The 13,948-nt window shown below is 46.1% G+C and overlaps 1 protein-coding gene across 1 annotated transcript in view; it reads right to left on the bottom strand.

Annotated features, from left to right (window-relative positions):
- Positions 1-13,948, bottom strand: part of msh3 (mutS homolog 3 (E. coli)) — a 63,175-nt gene that overhangs the window by 31,347 nt on the left and 17,880 nt on the right. Inside the window, exons 11-19 of the mRNA XM_036526812.1 lie at positions 13,591-13,675; positions 13,298-13,407; positions 10,850-10,982; positions 7,985-8,172; positions 7,095-7,263; positions 5,380-5,444; positions 4,021-4,137; positions 3,334-3,441; positions 665-779 (exon numbers count right to left, since the gene is read on the bottom strand). Coding sequence (XP_036382705.1) covers positions 665-779; positions 3,334-3,441; positions 4,021-4,137; positions 5,380-5,444; positions 7,095-7,263; positions 7,985-8,172; positions 10,850-10,982; positions 13,298-13,407; positions 13,591-13,675 — 1,090 coding nt within the window. The remainder of the gene's footprint in view (positions 1-664; positions 780-3,333; positions 3,442-4,020; positions 4,138-5,379; positions 5,445-7,094; positions 7,264-7,984; positions 8,173-10,849; positions 10,983-13,297; positions 13,408-13,590; positions 13,676-13,948) is intronic.

Below are 13,948 nucleotides of genomic sequence, written 5' to 3'. Positions count from 1 at the left end.
GTGTGTGCATGGCTGCTGTACTGAAATGAAGTCAGCCTTGATTTCGTGTCTCACAGCTTTGGACAGAGGTTGTCTTCCCTGTTGCAACAGTGGCAATCCCACATGAGATAACGCACGAGCTGAGGTTGGGAAGAGCGAGTCATCGGGAGTCTGTCTGTCAGCCCTGCAGCGCGTCAAAGCAGCAGTGAGCAGAACACGGTGCTCTGCCTGGCAGAGAGGAAGAAAGGAGCGCTGAGAAGCACATGCGAACCGCCACGGCAGTGGAGTGGGTAGGCGGCACAAAACGCTGGCCAACGTTTCCATCGCATTTTCAGGGAAAGTTAAAAAAAAAAAAAAAAGATTAACCTGCTACAAAAACCACAAGAGTCTCTGGCATCAACACCTACTCCCACAGATTCCTTCCCCCCCCCCCCCCCCCCCCCCACACACACACACACACACACATACACACACACACACACACACACACAGAAGGCCAGCTCATTTAAAGAATCCGGTTTTGCAATTTAAACTCTTATTAGCAAAGTGTGGGCAAAGCTGTCTAAAGCATTTAGATGAATATGAACACACACAGCAGTGGGAAGAGAGGGAGACTAAACTTGCAGGTGAACAGGGGGGAGGAGCTTCCGCATGGGCGGGGCTGCTGAGGTTGGCCGTGTCTCACCTGCAAGTCTGTGTCGTTGGGAACGTACTGGTCCTGCTCCCCCATCAGCAGGTCGATGGCGGGGTGTCGACCTTCCCGGATCACGATCTGCATCTCCCCCTCCAGCACCTGCGGCCTGAGGGAAGTCACAGACCAGGGCGCATCGTCAGAAAATGGCATTTTCACCAGCCACGCACCAGGAGCTTCCAGCGCCTGAAGGAACTACTCAGAGCAACCAGGGAGGCCTGGTCCCCCTCCTGCTAATTTCCTGCAACTGCCTGGAGTCAACGAGGAAAGCGGCCAACCGCAGAGAGCCGCCGATGACTCAGGCAGACCACACTCGGTTTAAAGAGTGTGCAGAAATAGACGGCGTGAAGCACGGTCACTAAAAAGGCATAATCACCGCAAGTGTGATGGAGAGTGTGGAGACTGCTGCCTGCTCAGCTTTCACAGAAAATGTCTGACATGGCAGCAAGAAAGAAAAATACACTACCTACATCTATTTTTAAAGAATGTGGGGAAGTGGATGACACAAGGTTGATGGTGAATTAGAAGAAACACTGAGGGTTGTGTTAATGTGCTGAAACTACAGACAGGGCCCTGGGGAGGCATCAAGAACAGGCATTCTCACACAGGCTTACAAACACAGGCCCCAAAACATAATCACAGTCATAATCACAGAGCCTCAATCACAGAATCTCAGTTATATCTTCTTAATCATAACTTCTCAAGCACAGGCACTCTCACACAGGCTCACGAACACAGGCCCCAAAACACGGTCTTAATGACAGCATCTTAATGACAGAGTTTCAGTCACAGAGTCTCAATCACAGAACTCAATGACAGAGTTTCAGTCACAGAGTCTCAATCACAGAACTCAATGACAGAGTCTCGGGCACAGCTCATAGCTTCTCAGACAGAGGCGCGAAAGCACAGGTTCTCACTTACCCAGGAGCACACCTCCACCCGCACGCCCCTCACTGACAGACAGCAGGAGAGAGCGGGGGAGGCCCTCTTTCAGAACCAAACTGGAAGTGCTGAGAAGGAACATGAGGCGAGGACTTCTACTCGGTCCAACAGGAGGGTGGGGGTGTGTGTGTGTGCATGCGCGCTGGGGGAGGGGGGAATGTTGGCGTAAACCTCAGTCTTCGAGTCGAATCAACTCCTCCACACAGAATGTTGAGAGGAGCTGCTTACATAAGCGGCTGGATCCTCCTGTTGTTGTGAGCGCCGAGGAGCTGACAGGTCCAGAGCGGAGCCTCGCTCTCCAGGGCTCACAGCACCGCTTCCTCAGCTCCTCTCATCACTCCTGTTCTATTCTTTTTTTTTTTTTTTTACATCATAACTTCAGGCTCCCAAATGAGCTAGCCGTCCTAAGTGGAACAAGGAAGCAAATCCACGCTGACCAATTTATTCCTTTACCGCCCATCCTCTCCACCTCGTCTCTGGAGCCCGGTAAAGATACGCTTTCGTTTTCAGCTAACGGTGAGATTTTGCGCGGCTGACTGTTGATTTCCTTCCACGAAATGCGGCACTCCATCAGACTGTTGTACTTGACTGGGACACATCAACCTTGTCACTGTGCCGAGCCGTCTTTAGAAGAGCGAGGCTTGAGGCAATTTAATGATAACAGCGCAAAGTGCCGCTGCTGTGTTTTTCGGCCATCTGGCCGAGCGAGGAATAACAAATGTGACATTGTTAATGTCATTAGTACCCTTCAGGGTTCGTAATTAGCTTAAAAACAACATGAACTTTTCTGCTGGAGCAGAGAGGTTTATTTTTGCACTCCACACCCTCCAGGTCAGTGGTCATGGCCTGTGCATTCTGAGCAGCTCCAAAATGAAACACCACCACTCAGAATACCGCTACCTGCCAAGGGGTCATGTCCTAATAACTGCTACCTGCCATGAGGTTACATCCTCACTGCTGATTGGCTCCACCTGCTGTCACTCACAAATTCTCCCAGCCCTTCAGACAACCAGAGCAAGAATATGTACTCAAAGCTCCACCTCCTACAGAACCCAGCATTATTCACAAAGTGGGTTGCTGAGTGGCTGCCACTCAAGCGGTGTCCCTTGGAGTCAGAATGTGATTTACTCAAAGCTCCGCCCCCTTCATAACCCAACATTACTCACAAAAGTGGGCAACAAAATACTGCAGCTGGACTCGACTAATGACCTCAATACTATGCAGACAAAACCTGGGGTTTTAAACAGGCCATGTGCATACTGTGCGCATTGACCAACCTGTGACCTTCAGCGAACAGACTGAGACCGGGCGGTGACCAGGATGATTTGAATTTATACCTCATGCTGCTTTTTTTTTAGTTCATAGAGTCAGCCCGTTACTTTCTAACGATTCGACATCTGTGTATTTGCGGGACCTGGCATCGCGTGTGTGCGCTACCTAGTGCTGTGTGCATTCAGGGTCACCTCAGTGCAGAGGGACTCCGCTAGCAGGAAGGGAATGCGTTGTGCCATAGGTAACAGTCCACCACACATTCACCAGCTTCTGCAGGAACCTGCACATCGGTGGAAGCATCAGGAACACAGCTACTGCTAAGGCTGCACTATAACAATACGCTTTTAACAAACTCTGGAAGACGGATATCACGTCCCAAGTGTGGTGAATGAGCTAGCAAACTGACCGGCTAACGAAGGCAGAATAAAAGACAGAATTAATTACCTTACCTGCAGTAACTGCCTTGTTTAGCAACATCGGCCAATGAGAAGAGGCAGTCCAGTGTTGCTAGGTGACAAACAGCCTTCTTCATGATGTGGTAATGTTCCCCAAACTGCCTGAGAGGGAAAGGAGACATACTGTGAGTATGACTTGGTCGGCTGAGGCAAAACGCTTTTAAAGCTTTTCAGCATCTCTTGTTGCTAAACTGAGTTTGGACCAACGTGTGGACCACATGCCCAGAACTATACCAGAATTGGGAAAAAACCTGTGTGGGTTTAGAATCAGTCAGAAAAAACATACTAGATGAGTGAGCTCTCAGATGTGATACTTTCCCTATATATTTCCACATGAAAACTGGACACTTCAGTATTTTCTCTGAAAATAACCACATCTAAGTTTCTCTTCATGGGTTTACCCCATCAATGCCTGGATTTAAACTACACTTCCAGAGAGCGCACAGCAAAACAAGCTAAACAAGTGAGACCATGACATAGCGGACGTCTCAAGCAGTAACAGAAAAAAAAAATCTGTTGGGGCAAAACGGGAAAATGACACAGCAAGTCAAGTGGAGTTCAGCAAAGGTCTCGGTTTTAAACACTGGTGGCTCTTTTAGAATGGAGGCAAGGAAGCTACTGCCCTGGGCACGGCGCCTGTGCGCACATGAATCTCTCCCAAAGGGTGTGTGGGATACATACTGCAGGAAGTTGATCCACTCGCGACCGCAGTCAATGACCAGCTGCTCCCGGAGCTGCAGCAGCTGCCTGTATCTCTCCACAATAAAGGGAGTGTGATAGCGACCAACCACCTTCGTGCTGCAGGGAAAAGAGAGGGAGGGAGAGAAGAGAGAGAGAGAGTTAGAGAGAGGGAGAGAGAGACAGACAGAGGGTATATAAAATGTATCTCATAGGGAGAACAAAATAGCCAGTTCTGCAGTCTGCCTTCTCTTTCTCCCTGGTGCCAGCTCCCTTCCACTGACGGCCTTGAGTAAAATGAATACGAAGGAGAAAGGGAAACAAACGACAGGAAAGAAAAAGCAGCAATCCCATTCACCAACCATTCAGCTTCCAGAAGAACTGCTAGAGAAAAAAACACGTAAATGTATATGTATATACGGTAGAACTTCTATTAGATGCAAGGTCTCTTACAAGCACTGGTCACTTTTAGTGGCCAGGTATAAAAGGGCATTTCAGTGCATAAGCACCAGCCTGTAATAGTAGCCATGTATCCCCTTTTAATAATACTTTGCTTGAAAGGTTTGACAATTTTTCATTTAACTGTCTGATATTGAAATTGTTAACTCTTACAGTTGCATTCCCATTTAGCAACAGCCTATACAACAAGTATTGGTAGCGATGATTAATCACTTGATGTTATGACAGAGCTTTTTAAAAAGCCACTGTCCTCTGAGAAGTGATCATTTTAGCTTTCCCTTAAGTCCCTGGACATATTGTTGCAAAACGCAGAGGACAAGCTGTTTGCTCAAACATGTAACATCGAATTGGATTCAAAGCCCCTCAAAAGCAGAGTGAAATATTAGACAATAGACATAGTACATATGCACCAGGAAAAGCGAAGCACTCGCATTGAGGAGAAAATGGCCTCAGTCTGACAGCTGAAACATGACACTCTAATAACAAAAATGTCATGATTTCTTTTCAGCAAAAGACAGTCCTACTAGCATTATAGCCATCACAATTTTTCTATTCTATTCGTAAGTCCCCCCCAATATTTTAATGCAAGAAACCTTAATGCTCAGGTTAATAATAGACATTTTCCAGTGTATATATAAATTAACACCTATACTACCATTCACTAGATTACAATTTTTCCCAATAGATCCCTTTAAAAATCATTTGTTTGGAATTTCCAGTCAGTTGTTTAGTGTGTTACTTTAATGTTAATCAAACCCTAAAAATGTTTCTAATAAACTGTAAATCATATGTAATACTGCCTCTTGGCTGTGATTTGAGTGGGGCTCCCACACCGCCTCCCCTGACCCCCTTAGGTACAGCGGGGGTGGTACGTCCCGGATCTCCCCGGTGTTCCACACCCACCTGTTGATTTTCACCCAGTCAGGAGGGACCGTGGAGGACATGCTGTTTTTCACCTCAATCAGGAACTGTTAAAGGGAAGGACAGAGAAAGAACAGATTTTTCTTTCTTAAAATCTGAAAAGAGAAAAAACTCTCACACCTCCTCTAATATCATTTGAAGTTCCACTGGAGAAAAAGTGGACTTCCTCTTCTTCTGTTCACTGCGTCATTACAATGTAATTATAAAACTGATGGAGAGACTAATGGCCTTGTTGCGGGAAGAGAGGATGCTGGTGTTGTACAGCAGTATGCTGACATTTATCAGTCGATGTTAAACAAATCCAAGCCCAGTTCCCAGAAGCAAATTTAGCAGTGCTTAAACGACTGAACTGCAGAAACCTTATGTCCCCAATTATGTGGGATGTGGCATTTGACTGCTCTTTAAATGTCCCCCCAACAACAAATGTATTCAAATGTATCCCTGCCGGGGAGGGGGGTGGGCGAAGCGGTCGTGACTGTGCCCGGTCCCGGCCCCAGACGGTATAAATGACAGGGACTTTAAATCAGGAACGCGGGGACAGAGACGGAGGTGTTCTAATTAAAAGGTAACACAATCTCTGACAGGCAGAAAACAAAGGGGTAAATCAGATTGCGGCACTATGACTCATGGCCCCCCCTCCACTGCAAATTAGCAACCTGTCTTCCCAGGGACTGCCTCTCCGCCTGCCATCCAGGGGCCTTCCTCGTCGCACATAAAGTGGCCCGGAGCGCTGCATTGTGGGTGATTTGTGGCGAGCGGAAAGGTCAGGGCTTTCATTTGGCGTGGGCCGCCGTGACTCAGGCGCATCCGAGTGGCGGGGAAGAGGCACGGCAGACACGGCAATCAGCCGAATGGTCGCGGAACAGCCGGTGCATCACGGCGGCGTTGGGGGAGCCACAGGTGAGGGAAGGGACCCAACCTGCTCCACCTCTTCATAAGCAAAAGGCCAGAGTATCCGTAAAAGAGCAGAGAAGGGCCAGGGTACCGAGGCTCATACAAGAGAAGAGATATACGGCCCTGGACTGATGAGAGGAGCCATTCTCTCATCTTCTTCTATCACTCCACTCCCTGCCCCATTGCCAGCTTGATTATACCCAGAAAGTCCTGCTTTTATCAGCCTGCCCACCCCAAGCCGGCATTATCTCCATCACACTTGAGATGTGGAGAACTATAAAAACAACCATTACTGTCTCCTTTTTCTCTCCTGCTCTCGTTTCAAAGAGAAATGAAATGAGAATTGCAGACACACGGTCACACCAAAGCATAACCTTAGGAAAAACACTGTACAGAGCTCGATGAGGCGTACATTTAGCACTCCTGTAACTGACTGCATGGTACATGTTTCACATTTCCACAGCGAAATTATTTTCCAGGTGAAATGATTGTCCTATTCAAATTCAAATTCAAAAATCCTCCAGCGTCCAGTAATTGGTACATTAGGTGGATTTATTTCTACAGCATGCATTATGACTCAGCATAAAATCATACAGCCTTGTGCAAACAGGAATAAAACATAATGGATGTATCTACAGCATATATCTTTCAGAAGTGTGAGCTCTGATCCCTGACAGAGAGGCAGACTGGACACTAAACCCCTGTAATGGAGGTCTGACGGGGCTTTGTGGAAAAACAGCAGGGAGTTATGAGCAGCCCGCAGCCTGCTTTCTGGGATGATCCAGCTGTGTCCTGTGTCTCACCTCTTGGCCCGAAACGGTCACGTAGTCCAGCGAGGGGTTCCTCAGCACCAGCCGGACCTCTCTGCGGTGCTCCTGGATGTCGCATATGACCGACTGGATCTGCTCCTTCCTCTCCCGGATCACAGGGAACTCGGTCAGGTCAGCAAACAGCTGCGTCTTATCCCCGGCCCTGAGGACCGGTCACAGACGTAGGCGAAATCAGTGGAGTCAGAAACTCAAGAGCCAAAGGCCAAGCATCAGATCAACCAGAGAATCGAGCTTACAATGCACTGCTCATTTTACTTAGCAGATGTTACATGATTACTCCATTAATAGATTTGTCAGAAAGGGGGACTTACACACAAGCATAGTTTGCATACAGTATAATCCATTTTACGGAGCTGGACTTTTACTAATGCAATTCGTATGAAGCAATCTATTCTTCACCACTACACCACATCCCCACCTGGACACCAGCAAACTGTGACACACCAGTTCCACAACACCTTGGAGCTGAGTATTGGAATGATTTCAGTTCAGACTTTTGTGCATCCAAGCAAACACCTCCTCTGGGTTTATTATTTCAGACAACAACCCTTAGAATCCTTAAACATGGTGTCAGTGACACGTGCACACAGTACAACTAACACACATACGCACTCAACCATGAACATGCTATCAGACTTTGACATCTATGATTTAGTATTATCTCTGCTCTTGGCCCAGCTAAGATCTTATTATGCACTTTTGTAAGTCGCTCTGGATAAGAGCATCGGCTAAATGACTAAATGTAATGTAAACACAGTCATACAATCATGTAATCAATGATACACACAAACAAGTACACATGCATGCACACACGCGCTCACACATACACACCCACACACACGTATGTGTGTGCACACACTCACTTGGCTGCTTTTTCATTGAGCACATTCAGAAAGTCCTGAACAGATGCCAGAAGCTGGGGCAAGGCCAGGACGAGGTCCTTCAAGAGGGCGGAGCTCAGATGCGATTGGATGGTGGGAACCAGGGCCTGGAGCTCCATCCCCAATCGTGACAGAGTGCTGCTGATGAGGTAGAACTCCTGAGTGGAACACTGTTAACAAGGAAAGAGCAAGAGAGAGCGTGACACATCGGACCACACATGCAAAACCATAAACACATCAGCACGCTGCGTGCCATAAACATATCCTGGACCACACATTAGAACCTAAACGAAAAACACACAACCGTACTGCCTTCTATAAGCATGAAAAACCAGACCACACATCAAAGATTTGGTCAAAAACACATCAACGGTATACGTATGCATACCACATGTATGCACACACAACAGTATAAGTGTCATGTAAACATGGAATGCTTGGCCACAGATGAAAATTCAATTACGACACATAAACACTCAGATTTTGCGAAATGCATTTGTGGTTTGGAGATTTTCATTGTGATTACAGTTCAGCATCTGTGCCTCAATCACGCAGAGAACTGCAGAGGACTTCATCACCATGTATGCGCTATTTGCATGCGGAACACATGGTTATTACTATGATGTTACATTATCAGCAAAACCGCTGACGCCAAACCAAGCAAGCAGATGTGGAAAAAAAGCACAAAAGCACATTGTTTGAATAAATGCCCTTGTCTGTGACTGCATCATAAAAACGTCCTTCGGCTTCAGGGAGGATGTGCACAAGGCCATGCCCCATTGTTTTCCCAATACGTTCACGACTATATGCTACCCTGCATGTAAAACTCTCACAGAGAGCTGTTCGGCACACAGTTACCAAATACTTTCACAGGGCAAAGCGCCTTTAATTTCCCTTTCCCAGTGCTCTGATAACAAATCAGAATCTGGAGATAACAGCAATCACCATCTCTGCTCATTAATATGAATGGGTCAGGCGATACTTCCGGAATGCTGTTTCTGCAGACAGGGCAACAATCTGCAGAAATGCTTTGTCCTCTCCCCTGAGAGGGGCATGACACTGTCAAACTGAGGTTGCACCACATCTTAAAACTGTGAGAAATCAGCAGAATCCTCAGACTCACAGCCACAACTGTGAATTACTGCTTTCTTATTTGTACTTCTCTCCGCTAATCCGATATGCATCAAAGCTCGGCAGTAATCAGCTACTTTATGCATAACCGAACAATAAAAAATAAAAAAAAACACAATGGATAAACAGGATCCCGAGGCATTAACGGGATTAGGTTAATATACTGGCATGTGTAGAAACCTGCCAGTCAAACAAACTTTGGCCAAACAAATGTGGGAATGGATTATTTTAATCTGTCAGAGAGATTCCCGCTGTTATTCCAAAGATGGCAAAGCAGGGTGAAGAGTATGGGGGGAAGGCCTCCTATCGTGTCTCAGTGTGGGACTCCCTTTACATATCCATCAAATAATACCTGTATTCTGAATACTACACGAGTAGTGTAAGTTAGTGGATTTGGTTAGCGCTACAGAACTTGGCAGCAGAATGCTGTGGGCTTGAGTCCCTTTGGGAATACTGATGTTGTTCCTAAACTCAAGAAATAGTCCAGATGAAAGCCCCAGCTGTCTAAACTCATAGTCTCATAGTATCTAATCATAATGTACAGTCTTCTTAGGCTGTGGAACAATGGGTAATTCACACTTTCAAGAGTAACGTACAAAAACACCAATATCACAGGTCATCAGAGGCCTTTGGTGTTGTTCAATAACGTACAATGGGCATTTCCAAAATTAGCAACTATGCCACTGAACATCTCTGACAACTGCTTTCCGCTCTCCCCTCTGCAATGTGTAACCTGATTAACAAATAAACATGTGACCACTGAATACAATTCCTGCAGTCTCTTCTCTGAAATAGTTTAATATCATCAGCTGCATTGAGATACGGAGTTTAAACCCGTCGACCCATCATACGGTTAGCCTGACGCAATAAACCAGCTCATCTTCTCACAGCACCCTCTGATATATAGATACGCCTGTGTCGTCCTGTCGCGCATCCCAGATTACGTCCCTCAGGCAGACAAATACCCAAGGACTCTGATTCTGAGGTACATCTTTCCTCCGCCTCACATCACCCTGACGGATCCAAACCCAGCAAACAGGAAACCTTTACAACTGACATTTGAAAGATCGGCCTTCAGAAACAAAGCCAGGGCGAACGGTGCTCCGGGGTACAAAAAAAAAAAGTTTCCTTTAATCAAGACTCCTGGCTGTGTCCATCCTCTGCAACAGGGATGATCAGAGAAACAGCCAAGGCCGTGACCTCTCAAGCTGAAAGACCTTCCTCGTCAAGACAGGACTTCAAACAACTGATTCTGCCTCTGTCAATATGACTTAAAAGGAATCCTGGTTTCCTGCATGTGAACAGAAGCTGTTACTCAATGACCCTGGCCACCTGGCAGTTAATCTGTTAATGTGTATTTCCAGAAAAATATATATGATTATAATACTTGTAAATTTAGCCATCAAATGTATTTATAAATAAGGGTGATGCCCATTACAATTATATGGAAAAGACTAAAACTGATATCGGAGATATCCAGAGAAATTAAATCGGGTGATATCTTTGCTTTATTGCTACACCCAGTGTGGTCCCCACATGTTGCAGCTTCCATTGGAATCTCCATGTGTTGCTGTGTCTAGTGGAGTTTCCACATGTTCCTGCCTCCAACAGTCTCCATGTGCTGTCGTGAAACATTTCTTTGTTGTTTAGTGGTTTGTTCTAACGCTGTGACCGAGTTAAGCGTGCGCTCTGTGTATCGGGGCGCGCTAACGCTACCTTCTTGTGGTAGATGCTGCAGATGCCCCTCTCCAGGTCAGGCAGCCGGCTGAGCAGAGCGCGTAGGGAGGGCAGGGCGCTGGATTTGGAGGAGAGGATTTCGGCGACTGCGTCCTGCCGCGCCTGGATCTCCCTGGGGTAGAGAGAGAGAGCCCCGTCGAGACACACAGGCGGTAAACACACCAAAGACACACAGGCGGTAAACACACCAAAGACACAAGAGGTATATGAACCTAACCTTTAACTATGTGGGCCAAACAATAAAAGGTTGATAACAGACATTTTATTAATAATTATTAAAATCGTGGATGTTTACAGTACTTATCCCAACAATGTCAGTAGAACTGACTATATTCTGGATGAATGAGAACGGCTTACTTCATGATGTGAGCATTCTGACTGAGGGTAATCTGAGGCAGAAAGTTATCCGAGCATAATGAACTGAAAGTTGGTCGACTCCACAAATCCTGACTTTATTTCACAAGAGACCAGGGACTTCACCATTTCCTCATGAAAACTAACTCCGTGCATGTGCCAGGGGTCTCTGCCATCTCCACAGGACTGGAAACTCCACTGAAAGTACAACTACTTGGGGATGTTCCTGCTAAAGAATCTCTGGGTCAGCTCTGCTGCCCTGCTTCCACCACAGCAGCCATCTTTAAACACAGCATCAGACACGAGCAGAGGAAAAACTCGATCAGCAACATGATCCAAAATCAAAATTTAACAGAACATTCTGGACTCCTCGCAGAGATAAATATGGCCCTAAGGAAAAAAAAGTACACGTTTGAAAAAGAGGAGCGGTTGAATCCCCAGCAGTGCATCTCAGACACAGATGTATTTTTTCAAGTGCCTATGGTGAGAAACTGCTCATGGAGTCAGATGGAGCGCCCAGGTGAGAATGGCGGTCAAACAGGGCCTCGGGGAGACAGAGGGATTTTAATGAGGGAGCCGCTGTGCCTGAATCCTCTCGCTGTGCCTGAATCCTGCACAGACGTCACCACAGCGTCAGCAAAAGACATAAAGTACTCCAATCTCATTAAAACATCAGAAGGGAGATGGTGTGACAGTCACTGTTCAGGGACTTCAAAGCCCCAAAGAGAGTCCTGATAAACTGACTCAGATAAATTTTTATATATATATATATATATATATATATATATATATATATATATATAATTTATTTTCCTCATGCCACTCATGTCATTACAACTTCCTGACAGCTAAGGAAAGGGAGAGAGAGAGAGTGAGAGAGTGAGAGAGTGAAAGAGAGAAGAGGGTCATTGTGCAACAGAAAATCCCTTTGATCACTTGGGCACCGCGCTGTCAAAACACAAAAGGTTCTACAATGTGGGATTTTTCTGTAAATTTTAACCCCAAATGGGTTAAGCCAGGCTTTACTCTTGTTCACATATGGCCCTGCCTTCCCATAATCCCGCTCCAGTGAAGGCAGAGTTCTAATCCAGGAGTCGGTTCCACAAGAGGGCAGTCTGGAGTCGTGGGGAGTCCCCTTGAGACCCGCCCCCCTGCACATGGGTGCCAGGTCTTTATGACCAAAACAGCCAAACGTATCAGAGAGCCAAATACACACTGCTGCCGTCTGAGCACGCACTCCTGTGTGCCAGCCAATGAGGGGCATGTCACTTGAGTATGTACAGGAGGGAAAACTGCACTGCCACACAACCTTGGATCTTGAGGTGACTAATTTTCATTTAAAATACTGCTGTAATTATTACATTAGGTGCGTAAAAGCTCAAGCTGCTCAATGAAAAGAGAGCCCACAGCGGCATTTAAAGAGAAGACTGACAGGGAAGGAAAACCACGGAACCCAACACTGACTGAGACCACAGCCCCGGCAAGACTAACAATCTGGCCATGTGCAGGTGTGTGCATTTGGATTTAGACTTATTTTCAACATATATTTAACACTTGGCATAAATATATTATCAGAACATGAAAGGATGCCTCTTCCTGATAATATATTGAGGACAATCAAGATAACAGGGTTTGACAATACTGACAATACTTGACAATACTTATTTTTAAATACCTACACTCCATAGCGGCAGTGTAGCTTAGTGGTTAAGGAGTAGGGTTCAATCCCTGCTGGGACACTGCTGCTGTACCCTTGGGCAAGGTACTTAACCCACAACTGCCTCAGTAAATATCCAGCTGTATAAATGGATAACATTGTAAAGAGCTGTAACCTATGTAAGTCGCTTTGGATAAAAGCGTCTGCCAAATGAATAAATGCAAATGTAAATATCTATAAATTCCACATCAATAATAACTAGCAGTTATCCATAAATTCATTAACTTTCTTAAGTTCAGACTTAGTCATACCCATTCAGTTAGTTTCATTTCTGCGACTTTCAGCACAGTTAAAGCAGTTGAGACTCACACGTGCCTCAGCCTGTTCCCAGTGCAGTAACAGTAGTTCAGACTCACGTGGCAGACTTCAGGGGCTGAGATACCCACTTCTTCATCAGCCGGCTTCCAAATGGGGTCTGGGTGTGGTCAAGCACCCACAGCAAGCTGCCCTTCACCTTACGGTCCGTCTATGGACATATGGTCATCCCCAATCATCATCTCAGACAAACATATATATTTATATCCACACACACACATATATATACACAGGAGGAGAATGGACCCCACTACCATCCCATATCAGTCTCAGTGGATTTAAATGGTAGCTGTAGCAGTGCTTCAATGTGTCCCCCCAGCGTGGGTTGATTCACCTGGTTGCACAGGATCTCCAGGTTCCTCATGGTGGTGGCACTGAGGATCATGCAGTCTGCCTCACAGGACAGCTGTTTGAAGGAGCTGCAACAGAGAAATGGGTGTGGGTTGTCTTGTTTATTCAGCAAGGCGGCCGGCAGAACACTGTTAGGCCCCCCATTAGTGAATTAGTTCTCTATTATAGCTGTTTTCCTTGGAAAAATCGGGTTTCATCTCTGTGCAATAAGTGATAATTAAAACTGTCTGAAAACCTGCCAGGTTAAATTGTTATTGACTTTCAATGTAGCGGTTCAAGAAATTGTAATTATGGCTTGTTACAAACTGTTCCTATCTCAGCGAAATACAGCAGTAATGTAT

Source organism: Megalops cyprinoides, chromosome 4 (genome assembly GCF_013368585.1).
Source record: "Megalops cyprinoides isolate fMegCyp1 chromosome 4, fMegCyp1.pri, whole genome shotgun sequence".
Classification (NCBI taxonomy): Eukaryota; Metazoa; Chordata; class Actinopteri; order Elopiformes; family Megalopidae; genus Megalops; species Megalops cyprinoides.
The sequence above is the reverse complement of the archived record's forward strand: the minus strand, read 5'-3'. Positions and strand labels throughout refer to the sequence as shown.